Source organism: Mus caroli, unplaced genomic scaffold (genome assembly GCF_978045245.1).
Source record: "Mus caroli unplaced genomic scaffold, Mus_caroli_1 scaffold_8, whole genome shotgun sequence".
NCBI classification, from domain to species: Eukaryota; Metazoa; Chordata; class Mammalia; order Rodentia; family Muridae; genus Mus; species Mus caroli.
Window position 1 is genome coordinate 42,352,730 of NW_028227263.1, and position 13,506 is coordinate 42,366,235.

At 38.9% G+C, this 13,506-nt stretch overlaps 1 protein-coding gene across 1 annotated transcript; it reads left to right on the forward strand.

The window, feature by feature from the left end:
* Positions 1-11,698: 11,698 nt before the first annotated feature.
* LOC110298870 (olfactory receptor 51I2-like) lies at positions 11,699-12,643 on the forward strand. The gene has a single exon (XM_021168392.1). The coding sequence runs from the start codon at positions 11,699-11,701 to the stop codon at positions 12,641-12,643; it is 945 nt and encodes a 314-aa protein (XP_021024051.1).
* Positions 12,644-13,506: the final 863 nt, after the last annotated feature.

The following is a 13,506-nucleotide window of genomic DNA, read 5'->3' on the forward strand; positions in this document are numbered from 1 at the left end:
CAGATGGGTTTAGTGCAGAGTTCTATCAGACCTTCAAAGAAGATCTAATCCCAGTTCTTCACAAACTATTCCACAAAATAGAAACAGAAGGTACTCTACCCAACTCATTCTATGAAGCCACAATTACTCTGATACCTAAACCACAAAAAGACCCAACAAAGATAGAAAACTTCAGACCAATATCCCTTATGAATATTGATGCAAAAATCCTCAATAAAGTTCTTGCTAACCGAATCCAAGAACACATCAAAACAATCATCCATCCTGACCAAGTAGGTTTCATCCCAGGGATGCAGGGATGGTTCAATATACGGAAATCCATCAACGTAATCCAGTATATAAACAAACTCAAAGACAAAAACCACATGGTCATCTCGTTAGATGCGGAAAAAGCATTTGACAATATCCAACACCCATTCATGATAAAAGTCTTGGAAAGATCAGGAATTCAAGGCCCATACCTAAACATGATAAAAGCAATCTACAGCAAACCAGTAGCCAACATCAAAGTAAATGGTGAGAAGCTTGAAGCAATCCCTCTAAAATCAGGGACTAGACAAGGCTGTCCACTTTCTCCATACCTATTCAACATTGTACTTGAAGTCCTAGCCAGAGCAATTCGACAACAAAAGGAGATCAAAGGGATACAAATTGGAAAAGATGAAGTCAAAATATCACTCTTTGCAGATGATATGATAATATATCTAAGTGACCCTAAAAATTCCACCAGAGAACTCCTAAGCCTGATAAACAGCTTCGGTGAAGTAGCTGGATATAAAATTAACTCAAACAAATCAATGGCCTTTCTCTACACAAAGAATAAACAGGCTGAGAAAGAAATTAGGGAAACAACACCCTTCTCAATAGTCACAAATAATATAAAATATCTTGGCGTGACTCTAACTAAGGAAGTGAAAGATCTGTATAATAAAAACTTCAAGTCTCTGAAGAAAGAAATTGTAGAAGATCTCAGAAGATGGAAAGATCTCCCATGCTCATGGATTGGCAGGATCAACATTGTAAAAATGGCTATCTTGCCAAAAGCAATCTACAGATTCAATGCAATCCCCATCAAAATTCCAACTCAATTCTTCAACGAATTAGAAAGTGCAATCTGCAAATTCATCTGGAATAACAAAAAACCTAGGATAGCAAAAACTCTTCTCAAGGATAAAAGAACCTCTGGTGGAATCACCATGCCGGACCTAAAGCTCTACTACAGAGCAATTGTGATAAAAACTGCATGGTACTGGTATAGTGACAGACAAATAGACCAATGGAATAGAATTGAAGACCCAGAAATGAACCCACACACCTACGGTCACTTGATCTTCGACAAGGGAGCTAAAAACATCCAGTGGAAGAAAGACAGCATTTTCAACAAATGGTGCTGGCACAACTGGTTGTTAACATGTAGAAGAATGCGAATCTATCTATTCCTATCTCCTTGTACTACGGTCAAGTCTAAGTGGATCAAGGAACTTCACATAAAACCAGAGACATTGAAACTTATAGAGGAGAAAGTGGGGAAAAGCCTTGAAGATATGGGCACAGGGGAAAAATTCCTGAATAGAACAGTAATGGCTTGTGCTGTAAGATCGAGAATTGACAAGTGGGACCTCATGAAACTGCAAAGCTTCTGCAAGGCTAAAGACACCATCAATAAGACAAAAAAACCACCAACAGATTGGGAAAGGATCTTCACCTATCCTAAATCAGATAAGGGTCTAATATCCAATATATATAAAGAACTCAAGAAGGTGGACTCCAGAAAGTCAAATAACCCCATTAAAAAATGGGGCTCAGAACTGAACAAAGAATTCTCACCTGAGGAATACCGAATGGCAGAGAAGCACCTGAAAAAATGTTCAACATCCTTAATCATCAGGGAAATGCAAATCAAAACAACCCTGAGATTCCACCTCACACCAGTCAGAATGGCTAAGATCAAAAATTCAGGTGACAGCAGATGCTGGCGAGGATGTGGAGAAAGAGGAACACTCCTCCATTGTTGGTGGGATTGCAAGCTTGTACAACCACTCTGGAAATCAGTTTGGCGGTTCCTCAGAAAATTGGACATAGTACTACCGGAGGATCCAGCAATACCTCTCCTGGGCATATATCCAGAAGATGTCCCAACCGGTAAAAAGGACACATGTTCCACTATGTTCATAGCAGCCCTATTTATAATAGCCAGAAGCTGGAAAGAACCCAGATGTCCCTCAACAGAGGAATGGATACAGAAATTATGGTACATTTACACAATGGAGTACTACTCAGCTATTAAAAAGAATGAATTTATGAAATTCCTAGCCAAATGGATGGACCTGGAGGGCATCATCTTGAGTGAGGTAACACAATCACAAAAGAACTCACACAATATGTATTCACTGATAAGTGGATATTAGCCCAAAACTTAGGATACCGAAGATATAAGATACAATTTGCTAAACGCATGAAACTCAAGAAGAATGAAGACCAAAGTGTGGACACTGTGCACCTTCTTAGAATTGGGAACAAAACACCCAGGGAAGGAGTTACAGAGACAAAGTTCGTAGCTGTGATGAAAGGATGGACCATTTAGAGACTGCCGTATCCAGGGATCCATCCCATAATCAGCTTCTAAACGCTGACACCATTGCATACACTAGCAAGATTTTGCTGAAAGGACCCAAATATAGCTGTCTCTTGTGAGACGATGCCAGGGCCTAGCAAACACAGGAGTGGATTGTAAGGAGCCGCCTTCACATTCGCCATTACAAGATGGCGCTGATGGCACTGACACCCGTGTTCTAAGTAGTAAACAAGCAAGCTGCGCATGTGCTGGGGTAGTTTCCCACCCCATGTGCTCTGCCTTTCCCGTGACGACAACTCCGGCTGATGGGCTGCAGCCAATCAGGGAGTGACACGTCTGAGGCGGAGGACAGTCCTCCATAAAAGGGAGGGGGCTCCGCCATCTCTCTCTCTCTCTGGCTCTCTTCTCCACTGGCTCCTGATGGGGTAAGCAATAAAGTTTGTGCTGCAGAAGATTCCGGTTGCCCTGAGCGTGTTCTTACCAGGGGACACAAAAAAGCGGCGGGCAATAGTGGATGTTCACAGTCAGCTATTGGATGTATCACAGGGCTCCCAATGGAGAAGCTAGAGAAAGTACCCAAGGAGCTAAAGGGATCTGCAACCCTATTGTTGGAACAACATGATGTACTAACCAGAACCCCGGAGCTCTTGTCTCTAGCTGCATATGTATCGAAAGATGACCTAGTCGGCCATCAATGGAAAGAGAGGCCCATTGGACTTGCAAACTTTATATGCCCCAATATAGGGGAATGCCAGGGCCAAAAGAATGGGAATGGGTGGGTAGGGAATTGGGGGGCGCTATGGGGGACTTTTGGGATAGCATTGGAAATGTAATTGAGGAAAATATGTAATAAAAATATTAAAAATTTAAAAAAAATGTTAAGAGTTTCATTGTTCTCAGACAAGAAATTAATTGTTAAAAGTGGACACATGCTAATTACTTTGATTTGGTAATTGTACTATCTATTGCCAAGTACCAGCCTCAGCTTGAGAGGGCATCCTGGGGAAGGGATGTTTGAGACGTGAAGAAATGACTTGAGTCAATGACATGGTGGAAACTGATAGCTTTATGTTCTGCTCAAGCTGGCTCTTCAGACAGTTGTGTAGATAGCTCAGCTCTTATAGACCAAAGACTAATCTTTTATTTCCAAATCAATTTAATCATTACCCTAGGTTTTCTTTTGATTATTCCACAAATCACATTTTATAACCTTAGCCCCTTAGGGAAGGAGAGCATGTACAATTTCTTTTTAACAGCAAATGATTTCAGAGATCTGCCTGCCTTTGTAAGCATAGACAAGCTAGCTGGCTGGCATCTGACTCTGAAATCACCATTTCCATCACAACTGGTCCTAGATTTTCTCTGTCCCAGGCTGATTTTGAACTTAGAAATCTGCCTGCCTTTGTATCTTTTTGACAAGCTGACTCATTAGTGTGGCTGACTTTGTTCTTTTCAGTCTATGAAGTCCTGATGCAATTCATATTCTATTATTATATTTTTCATATTTGAGAAAGTATATATTGTATGTATTATATATTATGTTATAAAATTACATATTTGTTTTTTTTTTTTGGACAGGGTTTCTCTGTATAGTCCTGGCTGTCCTAGAACCCACGTTGTAGACCAAGCTGGCCTTGAATTCAGAAATCTGCTTGCCTCTGCCTCCCAAGTGGTAGGATTAAAGGCGTTTGCCACCACCACCCAACTGAAATTATTCTTGAACTCATGTTTTCAGAGCTCTTTCCTACAGCCTTAAGGACTTTGCTGAAGGTCACAGTGTTCACCATTTTGCTAAGGAACATTAGACACACCCTTGCCTCCAAGACTCATGCTGCTTCTAATTATCATGGGGTTATTAACTTTGGCAGGAAGAATATGCCCCAATATCTTTGGTAGGGAGAATATCCCCAAAAGAGGATCATGAAGTAAAACATGCACATTATTATGCAAACTCCACAACCACACCAACTGTCAGCACTTGTGGAGAGACCCATATCCTGCTGGCTCTGTTCTAGGGTCTGGAAACCATGTCATGCCATCCCTTCAGTGGCCATGTAGGACTTCATAATCTATCCATCTGTCTGTCTGTCTGTCTATCTATCTATCTATCTATCTATCTATCTATCTATCTATCTATCCATTTACCCATTCATTCATTGATTGCTCCATCTATATATATTACATCAGCACATTGGATCTTATCTCATTGCTTTCCAATAAATCACAAAAGAGAAATGCCTTCAGTGAATAAGTATAAACATGCATGAAAGGAACATATATAATACAGGAAATAGGAATTCAGTGTTGGCAACCCCCTTGATGACTGTTCTCTAATGAGCCTGGGAGAGAAAGGGGGATGCAGATGGGGGGTTGTCAAGAAATCCAAAAAGCTTTTAGTAGAAGAGTAAACTGATGAAGTGTATAAATTTATTTAAGGAAATGATAAACCCAATATTATAATGATACCAGATGTGAACATTTTCATACTTTCTCTTTCATAGATTTTTGGAGTGACTAAACTCAGGATCCTTACACAGGGTAGGAAAGTTTTCTACCACTTAGCTTTATCCCATCAACTATTTCATTATTGTTTTGCCTTTTAAACCACAAAACCTACTAATCACAAACTCTGCTTGTAGCTTATGCATTTTGTTTCAAGTTAGGATATTGCTGATAGATACTCTAAATTTGCTAATACTGAGTTTGCTAGTTTATAGCAAGGGTAGAAGTTTCCCTAGTCATGAATGGTTATCACCATTTATGGCTATTAGAAATTAATGTTGAATGAATTTCCTACTTTTTAAATCACATCCTTCCTCATGCCACCCTTTCTCCATTTAAGTATTCTCTCTGTACTTGTCAGATCTTCTGGAAATGATTGTTCTTTATTCTTTGTCCTCCTTCTTTTGTCTAATGTTCACTGTGCTTGTTTTTATTGCAGCTACACTCAGTAGCTTAAACTCTCTCATAAATTTTGTAGGTCAGAACTCTGGGAAAGAATCTACTTTTGAAGGTGGTTCTTCTGTTTAATTTCTTCCTTCCTTCCTTCCTTCCTTTTTTCTTTCTTTCTTTCTTTCTTTCTTTCTTTCTTTCTTTCTTTCTTTCTTTCTTTCTTTCTTTCTTTCCTTCCTTCCTTCTTTCCTTCCTTCTCCCTTTCTTTCTTTCTTTCTTTCTTTCTTTCTTTCTTTCTTTCTTTCTTTCTTTCTTTCTTTCTTCTAAAAAATATTTATTTTAAGTGAGACAAGTGTCAGATAACAAAATTTATCATTTAATCATTTAAGTGTATATTTGTATAGTTTATTTTTCCAGTTTTGCATAACCACCAATCTATTTAGTTCCAGAATACTCCTATCATCTCACAAAGAAGCCCTCTACCTATTATATGGTCACTCCTACCCAACCTCCCCTAAGCTTTTGACAATCATCCATTTACCTGTTGTCCTCATTATGTTGCAGAAAAACACTTTTGGGAACCCTTTCCTCTTAGCTTGTATGTGTCCTCTGACCTCTCTTCATCCCACATTTACAGCATAACAGCCTGACTAAGAAAAGATGCCTTTGGTGGCAGGTGGAAACTGGGCCATATGATCATTTACTTTAACCCTCTAAACCATGAATTAAATATATCTTTTCTTAACATAAGTGATTTTTCTAGGTAGTTTTGTCATGGTATTAATAAAAATTTAGTCAAGGCAGACTAATATAATGATAATATTTGCATTTGGAGGAAAAAACATCCACTGAAGCCCAGAAGAGAGTCACAGTTTGTAACCTCTGAGAATAGGAAAGACTTACTGCATTGGTTATTACTGTCCACATAACAGGGTCTAGAATTCCTATTCCTGAAGAGATAAACCTTTGGCCATATCTATCAAGATATTTCTGGGTTGGAACCTTTGACATGGGAAGACCTGCCCAAACTGTGGGTGCCATCATTCCATGGCTTCAAGTCCTACACTGAACAAAAAGCAGGAAGTGAGAGGCAACACTTACCTGTTTCCTGAGAGTGGATGCAAGGAAACCCACTGTCTTAATCTCCTGCTACCATGCATTCCCCTACATAAAACCTAAAATAAACCCTTCCTTCCTCAAGTTGCTTTTAGCTAGTGTTTTGTCACAAAACCACAGCTATCAGAAAGATAGGTAAAATACCTGTACTGCAGGAAAGGCTCCATCCAAGCTACAGCTATAAAAGACTGGAGTATGTCCCTATTTAATTTCTTTCTTTTCTTTTCTTTCTTTCTTTTTTTAAATTTTTTTTTTTTTTTTGGTTTTCAAGACAGGGTTTCTCTGTGTAGCCCTGGCTGTCCTGGAACTCACTCTGTAGACCAGGCTGGCCTTGAACTCAGAAATCTGCCTGCCTCTGCCTCCCAAGTGCTGGGATTAAATGTGTGAGTCACCACTGCCTGGCCCTGCTTAATTTCTTTATGGATATAATTTATAGGAAGGAAGCTTTTCCTTATCTGACTACATGTTTAGCCATCAGTTCTTTTCCCTGAAAGCTTTCTTCAGTATTGTCTGTGATTTTTCATTTGTCTCCTACAGGTAATGATGGGCTGAGTATCTCTCACACTCAAGCATCTACTTATCTACTGAACTTCCTTCTTTATTGTAAGAAAAGAAAGCATGGAGACTAATGACTGCCATGTAGTACTCAGCGGCTTTAGTCATTGTGTACATGTTTCTAACATTAAGTCCTAATAGGAAATGCTCATTGACTAAAGAGTGCAGAATGACTCAAAAACCCCCTTTTGTGAACATACCTTCAGGTACATACATGTTTGATGAGCTTAAGAACTTACATGCTTAGTTTACTATTATGAGTACCATTCAAAAGTAACAGAAGAAAAATATTATCTCAATATACATAATCTTAATTGCATATGCAAAATTTCTTTGTTTAACATGAAACTCATGGGATAAATGTGAATACATCTTTTGAGAGTTATTTTGCCTATCACACTCATTTCAACAGTGTTTCTTATTTCTTTGAGACTCATGCACACTACATATGTAGCTCATTCTCTGGCTTCTCAAGAGTGGATTATATGGACCTGGATGGAAGTGTTAATACTGTATCTAAATTTATACAAGCAGTAAAATGTGATATTTTATTACTCAACATTATTTCTTCAATATGTATCTGCAGGTTTGTTTTCAAAGGGGAACTTTTAAGTCATTCTGTACTGTTTAGACAGTGTCCATTTTCTATTAGGGCTCAATAAGATCAATTAGCAATTCCTATTAGGACTTAATGTTAGGAACGTATACATAATGACTAACCCCTAGTACTACATGGCATGCAGGAGTCGCAATGCTTTCTCATATTCTTTCAAATTACCCTAATAATTCTATGATATATGACTGTATCTATTTACAGGTGAAAAATGAAGCCCTTCAAGGAGGGGTTAGGTACTTTCTTCAGCTAAGAATAATACAGATTAAAATTTAAGTTCATCTAATGTCTTCATTTTTATCTATGGGTCCCTATTACCATTATTTTCCCTAAAAGATATTCCAAAGTCATCTGTGAAGGAAACAGCAAAGTGCAATGTATCAATGCTGTGAAATGTCTCAATGCTATGAAACCATGTTTTATGATATAATTTGCAATCACATGTTTTGCTTGATCAGCTGTGTGCACCAGTGTTTCTTATAAGGGTTTAGAACAACTTCATTAAGGATCATGAGTTATTTTTATGTGTCCTGGTTATAGTTATAGGATTCAGATGTCTGGTAAATACTGACTATAGGTACACACACACACACACACACACACACACACACACCACACACACTGGAAAGGCCATAAACCTAATAGGAAGATTTAGAATTAAATTATATTTTGTTATAAAACTACAAAAATTTAGGGAGTCATCTTCTCCCACTTCTGTGACTAAGGGATGAAGTACAATCTTCTTTATTTTTTTCATTTTTTCATTGGTTACATTGTTTATTTACATTTCAAATGTTATCCCCCTTCCTAGTTTCTCCCTCACAAGCCTCCTGCTGCCTCTCCTCCCTCCCCCAGCCTCTATGAGTGTGCTCCCCACCCCCCACTCCTGCTTCTTCTTAACAATTGGTCTCTTTCAGTTCTGATCATTTCCACTCTGTCATAACCCAATGAGAGGTGAAATGCTAAGTCCAGAAGGTGTGTTTCTGACTTACACTCTGGTGTATTCCCAGAGGTCCATGAGCACCTGAGCTGGTAATAACCTAAGGGACTTTCCAGATACGATTATATCATTCTTAGGACAAAGAGTTGAAAGAAGCAGCAGGGGACCATGGAGAGAGAACTTATGGTCCCCAGAATTGCTCTTTCTTTCTTTATACAGCCTATGTATCTGACTCTTAGGTAGGAGAGCTGAAGTGTCTGATGCTCCAAATTCAAATTCTAAGACTCTTTTGTCAGCTTAGAAATCCTAGCATTACAGTCTAAAGAAGAAACTCTTTCAACACGCAGTTCTTACTTCCACCTTTCCTGCAGGCTCCTTTCCTCCTGTCTCCTTGTATCTGTGCTTTCTATCTGCTGTATTCGGTCAGTGACATCCCACCTGATTTCTGCATTACATATTACTTTCTCAGAGAAATACTTCACCAGGCTGTACTTTAGATATAAAGGTGTGACTACTCCCCACATTCAACAATTTTCTCAGAAAAAAAACCCTTGTATTTAGCCTATACATCAAAGACCTTGACTCTTTTAGAACCACTCATTTACATTTTCCTTAATATTAAAAGATTACAGTTTATGAGCAACTGTTTATAGAATGAAGTGGGAAAGAAAATGAGCATAAAAAGATTGTGTAAGTGGGGAGTGCTCAAAGATACATAATTAAAAGCATCTTGTGAGGAAAAGAGAGGAGTGTTGTGTGTAGACAGAGGAGTCAGGGTAGATGAGCAGAAGAGGACAGGATAGCTTCACAACTCATACTCACAAAATTTTTGGTGTAAAGAATTTATACATCTGTCCAGTTGTGGCTTTCCACTACCCTATGAGGTAAGTTTATCAACATTTCTGTATTACAGTGTGTGAATCAAACCAGAGAGCACACGCAACTTAATGAGCAGTACTCCTGGTCAAGCCTTTGTCCTAAAAACAGCATAGCAGAGACTTAACTGTGAAAGAGTCAATGTTGGGTTGTTAGAGCTGGCCAGAGAGTTCCATATAAGACCAGACAGTGCTTTAGACAGGGCATGCAGAGAAGTGTTCACAGAAGGATGTGCAAGTTGAACGTGCTAAAGGGAAGAGAAGGAATCACCAGTACTTACATTAATATATGCCAAGTGTTCATGGAGAATGGTACCATGGGCTACAGCCCTGAAAAACGACAGTTTTCTTAATTTTCACTTTCCTTAATTGATGTTGATTTATAGATTGGGGGTTTTATTTGTGTTATTTTCTGACATACATGTATGATATTTTGGTTTAGACTGCTTCTCTGAAATCTTTCTCTCCTCATCATTTTGTTACCTTTTCCCTTCCATAGTAGTTTCTTCTACCTTCAGCTTTTGAAAAATGCACATTCTTTTGTACAGACAAAACATATAACATTGTTCTCTTTCCATGTCGACTAAACTCTGAAACATGGTTTGAGTGACTATGGTCATACAGTTGGGAAAATCACTGGAAAATGAAAACCTGCAAGCAGATACTGGGATGAGGATAAAGAGAACAGGTGGGAGGCTCAGGAAAGAAAGACATTTGTGAGGACTTATAGTGAAAATATTAAGGATTGAAAAAGATGCCTTGAGTTCAAGGCAAAGGAGCTGAATCCGGTCATTTAATGAGAGATTATTTGAGATTGCTAGTGAGGAAAGTGCCTTTTCATACACATCTTTTAAAATATCTTTTAGATTATCAATGAATTAGAGAGGTAGGTGAGGTTTACAGGGCTGTGATCATGGACCAGTGATGAGAAATCCTGGGTCTTAGGCAGGCCTGCAGGTTGAATGAGGAGGTGCTGGCAGAAGCACTTTGGGTCAGAAGTTTCTTCCAGTGTTAACTTATTACATAGTAGACAAGGGAAAAGGAGATGTCCTGACAGTGCTTGAAACTGAGTTTTAACCTTAGGCATAATCAATTTCACTGATTTCAAGAACCAAATACAATTTAATTCTGAAATAAGTTGTTGTAAACTCACATAAATCAAATTCTTCAGAGGAAAGTAATATGCTGTGGTGGACAGGAGAAGAAGAAGATGGTAGGACAAGTGTCACAAAGGTATCTCCATAGGCTTTTGGTTTTCAACTGAGATGGGTTCTGGTTTCCCTTGCAAAGCTGACTGCAAGTCACAATCCCCCTGCTTCAGGCGCTCAGGTGCTAACACAGGTCCAATTCAGGCTTGGATGGATATCTTTCCACTTATTTACAGTTCACCTGATTGTTTTTTAAATTAAACTAATTGATTTTAGTTTTAGTTTTAGAGATTATAATATAATTACATCATATCATCATTCCCATTTTTACCTCCAAACTCTCTCATATACTCCTCTCTACTCTTCCAAAGTTATGGCCTGTCATTTCAGTAACTGTTCTATGCATATATGTCTATGTATGTACATATAAATATTCCAGAATACATAGATGCAACCTGCTCAGTCTGCCTAGTGCTTCTTGTGTGTAATTGAATGGGTGGAAAAACTAGAGTGTAGTGGTGGCCATTGGGAGTCATAAGTGGATATTAGAGACTCAGTAGCAGGGCAGTGTAGAAAGAGGAAAAATAATTGTGGTCTAATTAATGTGTCTTGCCTTAGAAAGAACCATAACTGGAAAAGTAGAGACCAAAAGAGTTTTATTTCAGTTTTTGAAAACAAACAAACAAACAAACAACAACAACAACAACAAAAAACACAAACGTATATTGGAAGGAGTTTATCCAGTAAATAAGGAAGGGATATGCCTAGGCAAAGAGGAGGTCAGAACACCTGTTGTTTCAAATGAGCTCATTAGGGCAGCTCAAAGAATTAAAAAAAATTTTTGTCTCAATGAGGAGATAAGAATGCATGTTGCTCTCAGATGAGGAATTAGATGGCATAAGAGATACATTGTCCAGAGATCACACACAATATTATGTATTCGTCTTTCTAGGATAGAGGACCAAGCATCTAAGGAGTTCCAGAATGGGAGGTGAAGCCCACAACAGCTCTGGGTTGCCTCCCTTCATCTTGACAGGACTGCCAGGGATGGAGACCTCCCAGCACTGGTTGTTCCTGCTCCTTGGTGTTCTTTACACTGTCTCCATAGTGGGCAATGCCCTGATCCTGTTCATCATCAAGGAGGAAGAGAGTCTTCACCAGCCCATGTACTACTTCCTATCTCTGCTGTCAGGCAATGACCTTGGTGTGTCTTTCTCCACACTTCCTACAGTTCTGGGAGTGTTTTGTTTCCACTTAAGAGAGATCAGTTTTAACTCCTGCATGTCCCAAATGTTCTTTATCCATCTTTTCTCTTTCATGGAGTCTGGGATTCTGCTGGCCATGAGCTTTGATCGCTATGTAGCCATCTGTAACCCACTGCGCTATTCCACGCTGCTCACTGATGCCCATGTGATGTGGATGGGTGTATGTGTTTTCCTTCGAAGTTTCTGCATGATTTTCCCATTACCTTTCCTTCTGAAGAGGTTGCCCTTCTGCAAGGCTAATGTGCTTTCCCATGCCTACTGTCTGCATCCTGATCTGATTCGACTGCCTTGTGGTGACACTTCCATTAACAATATATTTGGTCTGTCCATTGTCATTTCTACCTTTGGGCTGGATTCTGCCCTCATTTTCCTCTCTTATGTTCTCATACTTCGCTCTGTGCTTGCTATTGCCTCCCGGGAAGAAAGGATGAAGACACTGAACACATGTGTGTCACATCTGTGTGCTGTGCTCATCTTCTATGTGCCTAAGGTAGGTGTGTCCATGTTTGCTCGCTATGGGAGGCATGCCCCTCACTACGTACACACACTCTTGTCACTCATCTATCTCTTTGTTCCTCCAATGCTCAACCCTGTCATCTACTCCATCAAAACCAAGGAGATTCGTCGGAGGCTTTGCAAAATCCTGCTGGGGAACAAATTTTGAGTAGAAGGGTGTTGTTATGTCAGTCAATGTACAGAGGTTGTTTACCCTGACTCCACTAACTTGTGTTTTGAAGACATGAATAAACAAATAGTATTTGATCTTTGACCTTAGCACTGTGAGTCCTGTTATCAGATATTGGATGATAGTACTTAGAATTCAAAGCAACAGTTTTTCTTGTGCTAAGATAGGCCATTCATTACTTAACAAAATATTTAGTCTCATAATCCGTTTCTCATTATATTATAATATGTCCCCATTTTCTTTTTTAAAGGTTACACACTCAACTGGATTTGTTACTAATACTGAAACACTGTTATAATGACAATTAGATTTTCCTCCCAAAGTTCATATCCTAGTGACATTAGTTACAAATCTTTCTCTTCAGACAGAAAAGGTTTCTGTGAAAATGTCCCTGCAACCCCCACAAAGAAAAACATCAGTCTAGACAGAATGTCATTGAAGAGCACTCTTAAAAATTGTGGTAGGGATGCTGAAGTTTAGCTCTTCACAGTTAATGGCTTCTGACAGTGTTGGGATGGGAAATGTGAAAGAATTCAGTTTTCTTTAAGGGGTTGGCCTATATGCTCCAGTGAGTATATAGGCAACACAAATTGGACTTGATAGTTTTCTGAGAGTGGGGTGTGAGTCAACAGAGGTGGGAGGAATGACCTGGACAATTAGGAAGTGAATGTGATTGGATACATCATGCAAAATTATTACATAATTATTTTAAAATTACGTTGAAAAACAAAAAAAGACATAAAAATTTCTCTCACACATATACTCATCCACCTGTACTGGAACTATGCATATAAATATTATTTTTTATACAACACATGGTGCCCATTTGGTCTATGAAATGA

What these genes read in the sequence shown, in the direction of transcription:
- LOC110298870 (XM_021168392.1), top strand. Translation starts at nt 11,699, where the DNA reads ATGGGAGGTGAAGCCCACAACAGCTCTGGGTTGCCTCCCTTCATCTTG.